Source organism: Mustela putorius, unplaced genomic scaffold (assembly GCF_011764305.1).
Source record: "Mustela putorius furo isolate JIRA1106 unplaced genomic scaffold, ASM1176430v1.1 tig00003869_pilon_pilon_pilon, whole genome shotgun sequence".
In the NCBI taxonomy this organism is placed as follows: domain Eukaryota; kingdom Metazoa; phylum Chordata; class Mammalia; order Carnivora; family Mustelidae; genus Mustela; species Mustela putorius.
Window position 1 is genome coordinate 21297864 of NW_025422021.1, and position 16951 is coordinate 21314814.

Here is a 16951-nt window from a genome sequence, read left to right on the forward strand (position 1 = left end):
TGCATCACAATTGCTAACATCCTGTTAGCCAAGGAAGATCACATGACTGAATTCAGCATCAAGGGACAAGAAAATATATTTTATCTTTTGATGAGAGGAACTGCAAAGTCACATTGCAAATGACATAGAGAGAGGGAGAATGAACAGTTGGAGCCATTTTAATTATGTCAGTCTATCCCAGTTTCATACGTTTGTCATTAAAACTTATGAGGACTCGGTTGTCTTCGAAACTCACTGACCTTCTATACTCTTTTTATTTAGGAGATTTAGACCCTCTCCTTTATAAATGAAAATGTCACTGGATTCAGAAATGTTACCATTTATATAGCTGATTGAGATACTGAATTTTAGAGGCCTTATATTCTATTTTGAATTCTATTTCCTTTTTATATATTCTGTTATTTTTAAGACTGAAGCTAGATCACTATTTTTGCATATTAGCAGCTATTTTCGTGCAAAGTGAGGATTACATGAAATGTGAAAAAATATACTTAGATTGGCCTTTATAAAGAGGATTAAAAGAAGTATTATTTTTGTGTAGTTCTGTATATGGGATCATATCTGTTGAAATAATTTGGCAGTTTCTAGGGGAAATGGATATGAAATTTTCTGCCACATCATTCTCCCAGTTGGTATCTAATCTTAGGCAATTTTCTCAAAAATTTTGTCCTTCATAATGATATCAGTTTCACACAGTTATTGGTTAGCAGTTATGTTAAGTTGTTAATAATATTCCTTGAAATTTGTGTGTTTCAGAAATAGCCAGACAAGCAGCGCAAATAAAGCTTTTGAGAAAACTTCAAAAGCAGGAACAGGCTCGGGTTGCCAAAGAAGCTAAAAAACAACAAGGTGGGTGATTTAAATGAAAACATAAACATGAAGAGATAAGTATTGGGAAATTCATAAGAAGTTTCTTCTCTTGATTCCTTTGCTGATGATATCTGTGCTTTGGTTTTTCACCATAGCAATAATGGCTGCTGAGGAGAAGAGAAAGCAAAAAGAACAAATAAAGATTATGAAACAACAGGTACGTTTATGAGTTGGGACTGATTTTTAAAACACAAGTGTTATGTTGGGGCTCTATTGGTATATGTATATATGTACATTTTATTTCAGAAATAACAGTATTTCACATTAATGTTATGTATCTTATAAAGTTGTCCTCTTGCATTAGTTAAAATACATCTCATCTTTTTAAAGATTTTATTTATTTGAGAGAGAGGGAGAGAAAGAAAGAGCATGTGCAAGCAGAAGGAGAGGGAGAAGCAGGCTCCCTGATGAGCAGGGAGCCCAATGCAGGACCCAGGACCCTGGAATCATGACCTGAGCAGAGGTCAGATGCTTAACTGACTGAGCCACCCAGGTGTCCCTAAAATTCACCTCATTTTTTAACAAAGTCTTCTACTTCTAAATTTTTAGAGATTACCAAATCTCTAATTTACCAAAAGTAAATCTAAGTATTTTTAATATCCTGATAGAGTTTGAGTTTAAGTGGCCATCTTGAATAGCTTTCAAACTTTTTAAAGTAGTGTACCAGTAAATGAAGGTTATTGCTTAAATGCTCATATTTTAGTAAGAAAAGCTTGTTGTTATGAAACACAAAATATGAGTAAAAAGTCAAACTCAAGTTATATAGAATTGGGTTTGTCCCCATTGCTTCTGAGCACTTAAAAAAATTACTACTGCAGAAAAACAAGAAAGCACTATTTCAGCATATCCAGTATTCTATCTTATGTCTACAGTATCTCTCCCCTTTGTAGTTTTCAAGATTAAGTATAGTTAAATGAAGTGATATTTAAATTTTCATAGATAAAGCATTACATGACAAGATATTCAACTTCATTTAAGGTGGGAGTGTGTGAACTACTCTGTCATCTCCACATCTTCACATAACCATTAAAGGAGAAAGGCAAATGGGGAAACTACAATTTGTTTAAAATTTTTAACAGCAAGTACTTATTTCTGAGTATGAAGCAAAGTAAATTATGTTATTATATAAATACCTGCTAAATAAATGTGTTGGGCTGGATTTGATGATCTCCAAGGTTCCTCCCAGTATTGGTTAGGGCAGTGGAATTAGGGAGAGTTGATATGGAAGGAGGAGCCAGAACTTAGTCTATGGTCAGGGAGCTGAGAGTTTAATATGGTCTCTGCTGCTTAAGATTTTTGTAACCTTAGATTAGTTACTTAGCCTCTGTGTCTCTGTTTCCATCATGGTAAAGAAAAGAACTGCATTAGCTAACAATTAAATGAGATCATGAATGTAAAATGTCTACCACAATGCCTGGCACAAAACAAATGCTCACTTTTTAGAAGATATAAAACACCAAACACCATACACCATACACCAAACTGTATGGTGTAGTCCTTTACTGTAATTTAATATGGTTAATTGGAAATTTGAATTCTTTCCTTGGTTTGTTGATTGTAACTGCTAAAGACACTGTAAGATTGATTTAAAAATACATAGTCTCATTACTACATTTATTCAAATATTATATACCACATATTACATATATATGTAAAAATAGTTTATATTTCCTTTTAAGTGAAATACTATTTTTTTTATGGCTTATCCTATTTCCTGATGGCTAGAGACCCATCAAATCCCATCTGCACTAAGTTCAGCTTTGTGATCCTAAGCTCTTGAAGTGGCTGCACCCTAAGCCTACATAGTTTTTGCTGCTCATCAAAAAAGCACTGGGGTCCCAAGTTCCAGCAACATTAATACAAATGAACTGATATTAGATATCCATCAAGACATTTGTCTGAGGCGAGTCTCATAATACCATTTGCCTTATCCCTTGTTGCTAACAAAGTGAATCAACCCTAGCATAGGTTTACTCACACAGTCAGTTATACAATGCCTATTTTAAAGTCAGCACTAGGGGTGCCCAGGTGGCTCAGTGGGTTAAGCCTCTGCCTTTGGCTCAGGTCATGATCCCAGGGTCCTGGGATCGAGCCCTGCATCGGGCTCCCTGTTCAGTGGGGAGCCTGCTTCCTCCTCTCTCTCTCTGCCACCTGCCTTCCTTGCCTACTTGTGATCTCTGTCTGTCAAATAAATAAATAAAATCTTTAAAAAAAAATAAATAAAGTCAGCACTAGATCTGGGATAAAATAGTAGCATGTGCTTCTCATCCTCTGGATTTTTTTTTTTTAAAGATTTTATTTATTTATTTATTTATTTGACAGAGATCACAAGTAGACACAGAGGCAGGCAGAGAGAGAGGAGGAAGCAAGCTCCCTGCTGAGCAGAGAGCCTAATGTGGGGCTCAATCCCAGGACCCTGAGATCATGACCTGAGCCAACCAGGCGCCCCTGGATTATTTTTTTCCACCTAGTAGACCCAAAATATCACCATATAGTCCTCAAAGCAATTTTCTGGAGGCTTGCAGAATCGTTATTATGAAGTAAAAGGAACAAAAGCATTGAAATCTGACCAGCTCTTCTCTGTATTTAGTATTTGAATTTAGGCAAATATTTACCCTCCAGGAACTTCAATTTTTCTCTTAGGTTTAAAAAAAAAAAAGAAAAATTCAACTCAATTAAGATATTTTATGTTCAGTGCTTAGGTACTCAATATTATAAGGTGTCTCAGTATTATAATTTATAAAAAAAGATTTATCTCTACTAATATTAATGACAGCACTATGAAATATATGTACCTATATATGAATCACTTGGACAGCCAAGATGAAATTCTAACTGAGTATACTTAAACCCAAGATTCCATACTTATCTCTGTGCTTAAGAGAATAATGAAAGACTTTTGTTGACTTGAGAACATACCACCTTATAACCTTATGATTAACAAAAGCAAAAAATTAAATCACAAGTAGGCTTTATGTAGGTCTCAAGTTCTAATCTAAATAAAGATATCAAATGTGGATCAAGAACAGCCTTCTCTAAGATTTAGAAATGAAATAAAAGGTACACTTGGGTTTTTATGTTTGGCAAGCTATAATTAATATTCAGAACCAAGTAGGATCACCAAAAGCAAAATTATAGAATGGGTGCAGTCTTCTAAAATCATAATAGTAATTTCAGAAATATCATTTTCCTGCAGTAGAACCCTAGAAGGAATCAATAACAGTGTGGTGGGGGGAGGAATATTGTTAAAAATATTATAGCATAGCTTCGGGGCACCTGAGTGGCTCAGTGGGTTAAGCCGCTGCCTTCGGCTCGGGTCATGATCTCAGGGTCCTGGGATCGAGTCCCGCGTCGGGCTCTCTGCTCAGCAGGGAGCCTGCTTCTCTCTCTCTCTCTGCCTGCCTCTCTGTCTACTTGTGATCTCTCTGTCAAATAAATAAATAAATAAATAAATTAAAAAAAAATATTATAGCATAGCTTCAAAAGGTACACTAGCATCTGGAGATTGCAGTAGGGATTGTAATAGAAAGCAGTATAAAATATGTTGGTTCTAGAATTCCTAGGATAAGTGCAATTTGCAAGTAGAACAATTTGGCTATTAAATTATGTATTCTCATCAGTGCCAATTTGGGAACTTCAAAGGGATTTATGAACATGAAATTGTTAACAGTGTGCTTAATAGCATATTGCATAAATTTAAAAATCACATGTAAAGTTCTTATCAAACTTTACATTATCATTAAATTCTGAAACAATAAACTAGTATGTTAAATTTAGACAATGTAAACAACTAATATGTCATACGAATCATTCCTGAGAATTTTAAATTATAATTAATCCATTTTATTTATTTTATTTATTCATTCATTTATTTATTTGAGAGTGAGAGCACTAGCTGAAGGGCAGGACAGAGAGAAAGGAAGAGGGAAAAGGAGTCTCCCCACTGAGCAGGGAGCCCATCTGGGATCACTACCTGAGTGTAAGGCAGACACTTGACCAACTGAGTCACAAAGGAGCCCCAATAATTAATCCATTTTAAGTAATGTTAGATTACTTCTAGATTTGGCTTATTGTAGTAATTTAAAGTAATGTCATGTTATCATGTTACTCACCATGTGAAATAAAAAATTACGTTATTGTTAATTGTTAATAATCTATTACAATTATATGGTACTATATACTTTTTTAAGCATTTTAATTTCATCGTAACGTAGTGAGTAAAGAGCAAACACTTGTCCCTATTTTATACAAGAGTCGTTATTTATTCAAGATCATGCAATGAATGTCAGTAACTCAGGACTAGTCTTAGGTTTTCTGACTCCTGAGGTACTACTTTTTCCTATTATTCTGACCTATATTTATCTCAGATTAAATATTAGTTATACTTGCATACAGGTTAAATCATTTTAATTACCTTGCTTACCTGGTTTCTATATCCTTATTTAGCATTACAAATTGTTTTGAGAAATTTTATGAAATCATATTAATTTGAGACATGAATGTATATATGATATTAAGCTAACTCATTGAGTTTTATATCCAGCATGGGCAACATTTGGTAAATGTGTACTTATATCTTAAATCATATGATTCCACCTAAATACTTTTCACCTATATATTTAGTTTATTGTCTTCAATTATCATTATTTTTTCTACAGGAAAAAATTAAAAGAATACAACAAATCAGAATGGAGAAAGAACTTCGAGCCCAGCAAATTCTAGAGGTAGAACTCTTAAGTTTGATATAATTAAAGTAATATAGTTTATATCTTAAAGTATATAAAAAATAAAAATTTTACCCACATGATATCTCACTCATACAAATTAATATGTTCATCAGAAATTCTCTTTAAACATAACACATAAAATAAGACCTTATCTGAACCTTACTTAGCAAGCTAATCTAATCCTAACAGTAAAAACACAGAAAATGAGACAAAAGAGGAAAAAAAGGAAACCTCTGAGCAGCCAGTATAGTTGTCAGGAAGTTCCTGTGCTAAAACTCATGTTGTTTACTTTTAGAAAACTCATTAGGACTTATAGTCAGATATTTACTTTCAATTTAGAAATAAAACATTATAAAAGTAAAATTAAATTTTAAATGTAGAAACAGTTTAACTAGCTTGGTTTTCTAGTTTCTAATATATCCCTCTTCCCCTGAAGCTACTGAAATAGGGCTAGAGGACATATATTAACAATAGCAAAAGTAATAGCCAAAAGACAGCAAGGGAAAATGCAGAAAAACTCCACAACTTGCATATATAGGAATTCAAAAGCCTAGCAAGAGTGTGTAATTTTTTAGTTGAATAGCAAACAATTTTCAATACCTTAATGGCCAATATACATTACTCTATCAAACTGTGTAGTATAATAACTGTTCAGAACAATGGCCCTGAGTCATCAGGAAAAAGCCAAATTGTGCTAACTGTACTATGTCTCAATAGGCATATGTCTCAAAATTGTTTTCATCTAAAACTGTGAAATAAACTTTTAATGATTAAAAATTATTAGAACCTTTCAGCTGTTCAGGAAACCATTGCCATATAAAACAATTCCCTGAAGACTTTAGCTAGCTGAGGTTTTCTGTGTAGAAATATACACATATTTCCTTACCCATTTCAAATTAATTTTAAAACCCCCCAAATAGAAAATATGCCTATCTTAAAGTAAACTGACAATAACTACTGGATAGTTTAAAAACTGCTTGATAATTAAAGACTTGAAGATTATAAAGCTCAAACTTGATAACATGATCTTGGTATTCAAAATATACTTCATGAAATATGTTTACTTAAAAAAAAAAAAAAGCCTTTAACTAAACCACCTTGTATAGCTAGAGAAAATGAGATGTAATGTTTCCTTCCTTTAAATCATCCGAGTAATGGATTTCTTTATCTCAAATTTCAAGTGTTAAAAAAGAATTTCAAATAAAGAGTACATGTGCATTTTAATGTGTTACTGATGTATTCATTAAATGACTTGCTTACCGATAAAAATCCAGTTTCCTACTTTTTCTACACTGATCATGTTTTACTTTTTAAAAATCAGAAAAAAGACAATACATGCCACAAAATCGGCTTTTTGTGATTGATTTTTTAAGTCAAAATGACATCAACACTCAGTTATTTCAGACTTTTAACAGAGATTGGAGAGTAAAACTGACATACTCTTATGCGTTTAAAACCTTTTTGTATATCATAATTCTAATCCATATGTTAAAAATTAAATTAGTATGTTAAATATAATGTTAACTGGGGGAAATTCATAATTGTCTACATATATGTTACATACTGTTTTGTACCTTGTGAGACATGTAGCTCCATTTTCAAGTCTGAGATTATTTTCAAGTTGTAGTGGTGCTTTTGCATGACTTTGAGACCTGTTTTGCATGCACAGGCTAAAAAGAAAAAGAAGGAAGAAGCAGCAAATGCCAAATTATTGGAGGCCGAGAAACGAATAAAGGTTAGTTTAGATGAGAACCAGAGTTTTTATTTTTCAAAAATAAAAACTATGTGATGTTACACCAGTATCAATTATATGAAAAAAGCTCTCCTCAATGTGATTATCTTAAAAAATGTTTAGCGCAGACACAACATGTATATAATTTGTGCTTTTATTGTATGTATATTGTATGTTTGTGTGTTTTTTTTATTTCATTATACAGGTTTTATGTGATGCTTTGAGCTCTTTAAGTAGCAAACATCAAATCAGAAATGCAAACTATTGCATAATACCTGTATATAGTTTTGCTGAATCAGAATAATCTTCCCAAAGCTCTTTTGTGTTGTTGATGTTTATGTTTCAAATTGTGTCCCAAATCTGACTCTCTACTTAGATTATAACTTTGTTAATGTCCAGCAACTGTTTTAGCTATTAGAAAGTGAAGAGCCTACCAAAACAAAAACCTAACTTGAACAAACTGTCACTTGCCAATAATAAAATTAGCCATTGTTAATTATTGTAATGTTTGGTTTTGATTTTCTGACATGAAGCATTGGACCCCCCCAAACCACATACTCACACACACACACACACACACACTACCCCTCACCTTCCACTTTTTCTCATAATTAATTACTGAAAGAGGGCAGCTTAATGATCCTGCTGGTTTCACAAACAGACACAATTATATACCCTATAAAGCCAGGGAACTGTTAGTTACCTTTTCTACATTGACTTTCTTACTTTTTCTTTAGATTTCTACCCCTTCTCATCACTTATCTAGATTTTTATCTTTATAAGAATATTTACATTGATGACATTTATAGAATTGCTTGCGTTAAGCCCGACCCCATTGGAGTAGTGCCCTGGATTATAGCTGAGCATGAAAATCTTAAACTGACCTCAGTCTGTTATTTTCATTCATAGATAGTGTACAGAAATGATATGGATGCTGTTAAGGTATAAAATAGTGTATTTGGGAATTTATGTTCAAAGTGGAGAGAGTTCTAATCAGCTGGATTTGAGGATTGCTCTATATAATGTATTAAAATAATTTAAAAGATACATGTGTCAATTGTATCTGACCATTTAGCTAGTCAGTTCAGTGAATGTGCCATTGAAATATGCTATTAGGTTATTGAATTTTAAATTTAAATGGCTACTGAATAGGATCCTTGCTACTATCATATAATCTTTCTGTATTAAGTAGAAGCATATGAAATTGCCACTATATAAGTAAAAATTATCAAATATTTGCAATTCCATGTGGTTTGACCTAATGGAAGATTATAGAATCTCAGGAAAGCAGAGTTTAATGCTTGTACTATGTTCTAAATCTTCCCTAAGAATTATATATTAAAAGTTTCATATTTTTAAGGAAAAAGAAATGAGAAGACAACAAGCTGTTCTTCTGAAGCATCAGGTCTGTATACATATAGTTATACAATTGTTGAAATGTATATTTTATAATTTTTCTTAAATCTATTTTGGGGAAAATCTTCAAAATGTTTTCTTAAAAGTTTCCAATGTAATTCCTGCTTAAGTTTTTCCTTCATCTTATGGTTTATTGCCTTGCTTTGGTATTGGTGTCTTTTGGGGGGTTAAAAATTGGTTTCATGACTCTGTGATTTCTGTTTCATAATGTTGTGCCAACTCTTTCTACCAGGAGTTGGAGAGGCATAGACTAGATATGGTATGGGTATGTTTATTTTTGTACATCTAACACCGCATTGTGATTTGGTTGTGATATGGTTGTCATAGCAATGCATAAAGTGTAGCACTGGCTGCTGTCATATTACATACTGCTGCATGGCTTTACAGCACAGTGCATTGCATACATCTGCTTGTCTGTCTATAAAGAAGTATGATACATCTCCAAGATTTCTAATCGAATTGTGCAAGCCTTACATAAGGCTGCCATCTAAAAATTTACATTACTGATGTCACAATGAGAGTTGGATCACTATACAATTAGATACGATAATGACCCATATTCTCCCATCATTCTAGGTGCAAAACTGCCATTGAATACAATGGGAATTTTGAGTTAGGTTGATGAGAGAATATGAAATATATTCTGGTTTTAAAGACAAAATTTGAGAAACAATTTTAGAAATATCCCTTTGGGGGGACCAAATACATTTAAACAAAAAGAATTCATTAGATATAACTGTAATTCTTAAATTTTAAAATAAAATGAAATTATTAAAACTTGTGCTTACCTTATTTTCATACTGTGCCTTTTAGATTCCATTTATTAGCCTCTGATGCAGCTTTTACAGTCTTAAATAGCGCATCAAGTGGCAGACATCAGTAAATAGGAGTATCCCATTTCATTGGTGTTGGTATGTGAACCACGACTAGTTTGACTAAATTGGTATAAGAACTTAAAAAAAAATCTAATTTGTTGGTGGCCTATTGAATTTGCAAAATGATAGTGTACTTGAAATAAAAACAACTTAATTCTAAAACCATGAAGTGAAAGTGGTTATAAATCAATTTCTGTCTAAGAACTTAAGATCTAACTAAACCTTAAGATCTAAACTAAACCTTTAGTTTAATTGGCCTATAGTACATATTTGTGGTTTTTCTAATAGCAGATGTAAGGTAACTGACCTGTTCCAGCCAACCATTATGCTTTTTGTTCTGCCAGCTTTTGAAGGAGCATCACAACTGACCATAAGTAAATCTTGTATGCTTCTGTTTACACTGTCTCCATGTTCATTGCTTTACCTTTTTGCTTTTGATTGTTCTTGTATTTGCTTTCTAAACCTGAACTAAAACATGCACAGACTGGCCATTCTTGTCTTATATTTAGTATTTACTGTGACTTGTCTATAAATGCTAAACATGCTATACTGAGTTTTGTTTTGTTTTGTTTTTCCATTTCAAAATCATACTATTAATTACAATTATTTTCCTAATTTTATCTGGCCTAATAGGAACGAGAGAGGAGGAGACAACATATGATGCTTATGAAAGCTATGGAAGCTCGTAAAAAAGCAGAAGTAAGTCCATGTTTCTAAGAAAAGTACTAGTATTTTTTCCTAAAGCATTGGTTTTTCTAAATATAAATTCTTCATAGTGTAGGTTTGTCATGGTTTATTGGCTTTCCAAAGCAAGCCAAATATTAAAGATTAGAACATAAAAGAATGTAGGAAGGATTCCAATCTATGTGTTAATTTTCTTGGCTGAGATTTTAATTATCTTTTTTTAATGTAGTGAATGGCATTTGCTTGGATAAAAGTAGTTATTTATTACTGTAACCAGAGTTTCACAAAACTAATATTAGAGCATGCCTAAACAAGTCCTGTGTGTCCTAACTGAAACACCAGTCAATCCATCCATGGACTTTTGCCTTCAGAATTAATTACTCTTTACTGTTCTGTGTAAAATTGCACTTAAGTACTTTCCTTAGGATAGACTTTAACAGATCATTCAGAATAAGGAAATTATTGAAATAAGTCAAAATGAGCTTATTTGGAATGTAAAAGAAAGCAATTAAAGGTTAAATATATATATAACAAAGTAATGCATTCTGTATTAAAATAGTTGAATAGAGTTATGGCCATGATATCCAGGGCTTCGGAGTGTGAGAGACTAAGAATTTCTGTGCTGACTCTTCAGACTCAACTTTCTTTACCTCTTCAGGCCTGACTCACTTTCTTTTCTTCCTTCCTTTTTTCCTTCTTCTTTCCTTCCTTCCTTCCTTCCTTCCCTCTTCTCCTTCTGTTTTTTTGTTTCAAGTTTTAAATTTTAATTTAAAGTTTATTTCTTCTTTTAAATTGAGATAATGGTACCTACCTTTTAGGATTATAAGATTATCAACTGAGATAAACATTTAGTAAGAGAATTAAAAATAACAGTTTGGTCTGGAAGTTTGAGAGAGCTGAATTTCAGTATTTTTGCCTCAGCTGTGGCTTAAATCTATCATTATAGATTTCTAATGCAGAGAGACAATAAGTATATTGTTTAGGAACCTGGACATTGTAATTTTTTTACCTGGATTTGAATTCTAGTTTCATTGCTCTTCAGCTGTGTGACCTTAGGCAAGTTATTTCACCTGTCTGTGATTCAAATATTTCATCTATAAAATAGAGATAACAGTTTCTATTTCATTTTGTAGTAATGATTAAATGGGTGTACATCTGTATGAGTGTATGTGTAAAGTTTTTGGAACAAAACGTAGCACCACACAGTGCTTAATAGTTCCTTATCACTCTCCATGTGATTGCTGTGTAGAGTGGGCCTACCAAGATGCATAGCCAGGTTGGGAACTACTAACACAGATTACCTCTAATTAGCCTCTTCCAGCAATCACTTCTTTTTTTTTTTAAAGATTTTATTTATTTATTTGAGAGAGAGACAGTGAGAGAGAGCATGAGCAAGGAGAAAGTCAGAGGGAGAAGCAGACTCCCCGTGGAGCTGGGAGCCCGATGCGGGACTTGATCCCGGAACTCCGGGATCATGACCTGAGCCGAAGACAGTCGTCCAACCAACTGAGCCACCCAGGCATCCCGAGCAATCACTTCTTGTGACTCTCCTAAATTTCATGGAAGTTTTGCCTTAACATTTTTCTTACTCTCTTTTCTTCCAAACCTGTTAATTATCCAGGCCCATTGACAGCTTTTACACCTAATGTAACCTAATGTAATGTGAGTCTATGAATTTATAACTGTAATCTCTGAAAAATGACAAGTAGAGAAAGACAGACAACAAATTCTGAGAATTGGAGTGGCTGCTATCGCTGTTTCTTTCTAAAAGCAGTGTGGCAGTGGAAAGAGTAGGAAAGGGAGTAATTAAAAGCGCACCCTAATTTCCTCCAATCTGGAGGATAGAAACTGAAGAACATCTCAGGAAAAGGACCTAGAAAATTTTGCAAGAGATAAGTTCCTCTCTACCAAGTGTACTTCTTTCTAGAGGGCTAAAAAAGAACAGGAGCATGCCATTCCAATTTTTCCTGATGGGAAGAAAAGCTAAAGAAAGGCAGAATAATGACAGTAATGCAGAACATTATCTCCAGATATATTTGAATTTAGTAGAAGAGGAGAACCCAAGAGTAAGAGTAAGATCATCAAAGAGAGTGAATGCCCAGATTAAAAGGTGCCCAAAAGGCCCAAAAGGCATGATCTCTTCCATTGGTTTTACATATCTCCTGTTGCCTGGGAAGAGAGTGGGAAAAGCTGCTAAAGTGAGGAGAATAAGATCTGGTTTGAGTGAAAGATAGCAGCCACAGGATAAATGAAGGTAATTAAAATTAAACATTCTAAGAATCCATGAAAGACCAAGAGCACCTTTCATGGAAAAAAGATTTACCTTTGACTAGATAAAGCAAATCAGGTACATTGGTTCCAGTAAAACTTGGAAAGGAATATGAGAAACCAAGTACAGCTTTCCCTCTCCTATCTCATTCCTCCTCAGAAAAAAGAAACATGAGTAACATACATAGTATTCACACTTCTGTCTGAAGTACTTAGAAAAATAATAGTATCGCGGAGGGCACGTATTGCACGGAGCACTGGGTGTGGTGCATAAACAATGAGCTTTGGAACACTGAAAAAAAAGTAAAATTTTAAGAAATTTTTTAAAATAAAAATAAGCATTAGATAAGGTGAAAAAGAACTAAAAATGAAAGCACCTATATTAGGGCAATACACATTCTGGACTGGGCTGCTCACGTCAAGCCTAAGTAATTTGGAAAGGAATGTCAAGGCAACCATGCCAAACTATTAAAAAAAAGAGAGAGAGAGAGAGAAATGTGCATATATATATATATATATATATATATAAAGTATATAATTATTATGCTATATATGTATTAATAAAATGAAGCGTAATAATTTAAGGAACCTCCTTCCCTTGTTTGCATTCTTATTTTCCTAAGCACTCCCTATGTGTTCTCCACAGAGCAGCCAGAGTGATTCACTTTTCAGAAAGTGAACCAGGTTACATCTTAACACTAACCAGTAGCTTCTTACTGAAGTTGTAGTAAAGTCTAAATGCCTCACCGTCACAAAGCAGTCCCACATGCACTGACCTCTGCCTCTCACTTCAACTTTACCTCATGCGATTTGTCTCTTAAGTACTGCATTACAGTCATTTTGGGTTTTTTTTATTATCCTAAACAAAGGGTCTTTACCATTGCTGCTCTTCCACCAAATATTCAAGTGATTCCTATTTGTTGTTTATTTATAGATCAAATGTTAACTTGTCTAAGAGGCCTTCCAAGAACACCTAATTTTGCCTTTTTTATACCCCACCTTTGGAACTCCATTCCATCATCTTAATTATTTTACAGTTGTTTATGGTCTGCTTCCTCACAGGATGTAAGATCTTTGAGGACAGGAATCTTGTCTGTCTTGTGTATCACTGTAGAGCCAGGGATACAGTTGGACCTTAGAAAATTGTAGTTGAATGAATAAATAAATAAATGAATGAGTTAAAATGCAATGGCAGTTAAACAAATTGGTGATAAAAATATCATTAAAGAATGAGTACATTATTATGTTTTCTACCTATATAATTTTATTTATGTAACAATAGAAACTTTTATTTTACCCTAGATGGTTCTCTTAGAGTTAGACATTCAGGAAACTATTATTTAAAATGAAATATGTCACAAATAATCCTTTATTGGAATGTTTAAGAGAACCCCATAGGTAAAACTGAGCTCTTAAAATATTATCCTCTGATAACTGTAGACTTGTGAACAAGACTAGATAATTTTACCATATTTACATAATTTTACTTCTTAAACTACTATTTTGCGCACAGCATTGGATTAGATACTACAGAAAAAACAAAAATAATGATTTTTTTTATTATATCAGAGATAAAAATTTATAGTATAAACAGTTAGACAGTAATTAGGCATATGTTTTTACTGGCAACACAAAACTTTAACCAGATCTTTACATCAATGTGCCACCTCTGTGAATATTAACAAAATATTTCTATATGTACTTGTCCATTTCCTTATTATTACTTAACATGCAAAAGATATAACTAGTAATGCCAATAATGGGCATATATTGGCTTCATATTCTATGTCCTATTACCATATATTTTTTTCTGTTATTAACTATTAAAAAAAACAAACTTTATTGTAAAGTTATAGCCATATGATACCTAGGCAGGGCCAACTAAAAATTCTGAACTGGCCAATATATAAAAACCTTGATTCTAGCTTTCAGTACCTTCAACATTTTATGATTAGATTGTGAAAAAAAACAGAGAAGATAAACAAAAATGTTCTGAATAATATTTAAAGAACTAATGAGGTTAAAAAAATAAATTGCTTCACCTTGTTAATTAAAAATCTCTGATAACATCTGAAATTATTCCAAGAACCTCCCCATAACCATCAAAGTAAGATGGTAACACAAACATCACTTTTATGTTACTCTGTGTACACTACACTGATCTTACTTTTTGATTTAGATTAACTCAATAAATTTTTACTAAAATAATCCCAATTTCTATAGTTCTTCCATTATATAAATTTATAATTAGTGGGGCACCTGGGTTAAGTTGGTTAAGTTGGTTAAGCATCTGTTCAGTTCGGGTCATGATCCCAGGGTCCTGGGATTGGGGGCATGGGGGCGTGCATCAGATTCCCTACTCAGCAGGGAGTCTTCTTCCTCTCCTTCTGCCCTTCCCTCCTTGCTCATTGTGTCTCCCCCACCCCATAAATAAATAAAAACCTTTTTTAAAAACCCTATAATTAGTAAGAATATTCAGACTTACATAAATTACCTTACTTGTTATTACTCTCTTAGTAGTTTTAAAGGATCACTGCTATATCATCATAGTTCATAAATATTTTCATAAGAAAATGTAAGAAAGAATAGTTAATCTCGTGAACAAAAAAGGTTTATTTCCTAGTATAATTCAAGTATAATATGAGACACATCTGCTTTCATTATTACTAAGCACTAGAAACAGGTTGGTTAAAGCAGTGTGAAAAAGTAGCTCAAAATCTCCTCTTTCATTTAGAAGAACTTTAAACCATACCAGTCACAAATTTATAACCACTTTACTCATATTAACTGAATAATCAACCAGAGTGATCGTCAAGAGTCTTTTATATGTCTCCCTCCAAGGATCAATAAACTATAAAAGATTGTTAAATATGCAGCTATCACAGAAGATTGTGTCAGCACTTTAGGAGACAGAACCATAAAATAAAAGAGAGTAGCTCAGGTTTCAGAAGCCATCTAATAAACAATTTGAAAGCAGAAAAAATATGTAACCCTCCCCATCCATGATTCGTCATGAGTCTATTTTATAATCCTATATTTATATTAGTTACTAGTTAGTGAATAATGAAAATAAGTAGAATTGCACACATAGGTGGTTTTGTTTAAACCCATTGTTCAATTGAAGACATGGTAAATATACTTCTCTGGCATGCTTGTATATTGTATTTATGCAATGTACTTATAATGCACTTTAATTTTAAAGTTAAATAGTCTAAAAACAAATATAAAATGATTTTATATTAGCTATATGATAAGATGTTAAATGTCCTATAAACAAAGTCAATTTTTAAAGGATTATTATCAATTTAATTTAGGTATATTAAAATCTCTGATTCAGTCTGACTCAGGAATTATTAACAATTTTAATTTTAACTTGGAACACATTTATAGGAGCTATTCTACAGAGTATTAGATACATAATCTAAAGTACAGACTTCTGTAATACCTTGGGGGATTTTGAGAAAATATAATAACTGGGAGGTTTTATTCTTTTTAAATATTATACCTATAAAATAAAATTTCTATTAAAATATAAAACATAATGGTCTCTCTCTTTATCATGTGATTCATAATTTTAAAATTTGTTTAAACTTAATTTTCATATTTTAAATGAAAAAATAGTCCCTTTAGAAAAAATTACCCTGATTGTTCTATTCATATTCAGTGTTACCATAAAACAGTAACTGTTAATCTTTATGTCTGTCTTCTTTAAATGGCTTGTATTATTAATCTTATTTATACTTGCAGTCTTCCTATACCCTGAGGTAAACCTGTGTCTCTTAAATTATATTTATGTCTTTGAAATTTAAGTACAAGTTGCTGTCAAAAGAAATGTATTCCCCTAATTATTCCCAAAACAAACACCTCAGAGACCTAGTAGAATCATAAAAAGCAAAAAAATAAGGCATCTTTGCAACATTGTCTCTTAAAAAATGTCTTGTTTTGCAGTCTGATAAGTTGTAAAAGTTTACAATAACAGGCCATTCTACCACATTCATTGTTTGGTTTTTAAACTTCTATGGCTCTAAAATAGAGTAAATTTATTTCATACATTTATTATTGTGCTATAGATTTCTGGAAATATGGTCATTTATGCCTTGAGAGTCCCTAAGGTAGTCTTTTTGTGTGAGTAAAAAACTGATTTTGAAATTGTTACCCTATGTATTTTGGGCTGTTTAGGATAATCTAAATTTAATCCATTTGTTATAAAAAGGTGTTTCAACTTTGAAATAAAATGTAAATGATTTCTTAACTAAAATATTAGTAATATTTTGATATGGAAAATTCCATTACTGTAATTAAGATGATTAAAAATATTTTATTATAAATGACATATTCTGAGAATTCATTTACTTCAAGAATTTCTACATCTAGAAAAC

At 32.5% G+C, this 16951-nt stretch overlaps 1 protein-coding gene across 22 annotated transcripts in view; it reads left to right on the forward strand.

The window, feature by feature from the left end:
* The window catches only part of BAZ2B (bromodomain adjacent to zinc finger domain 2B), a 316560-nt gene that overhangs the window by 233886 nt on the left and 65723 nt on the right, over positions 1–16951 (forward strand). For 12 of the 22 annotated variants that reach the window (XM_045066575.1, XM_045066584.1, XM_045066583.1 and 9 more), the window contains 7 exons: positions 757–849; positions 966–1027; positions 5529–5594; positions 7267–7332; positions 8690–8734; positions 8978–9010; positions 10254–10320. In XM_045066575.1, the coding sequence (XP_044922510.1) occupies positions 757–849; positions 966–1027; positions 5529–5594; positions 7267–7332; positions 8690–8734; positions 8978–9010; positions 10254–10320 (432 nt within the window). The remainder of the gene's footprint in view (positions 1–756; positions 850–965; positions 1028–5528; positions 5595–7266; positions 7333–8689; positions 8735–8977; positions 9011–10253; positions 10321–16951) is intronic. The other 10 variants (XM_045066581.1, XM_045066585.1, XM_045066592.1 and 7 more) reach the window with 2 other exon arrangements.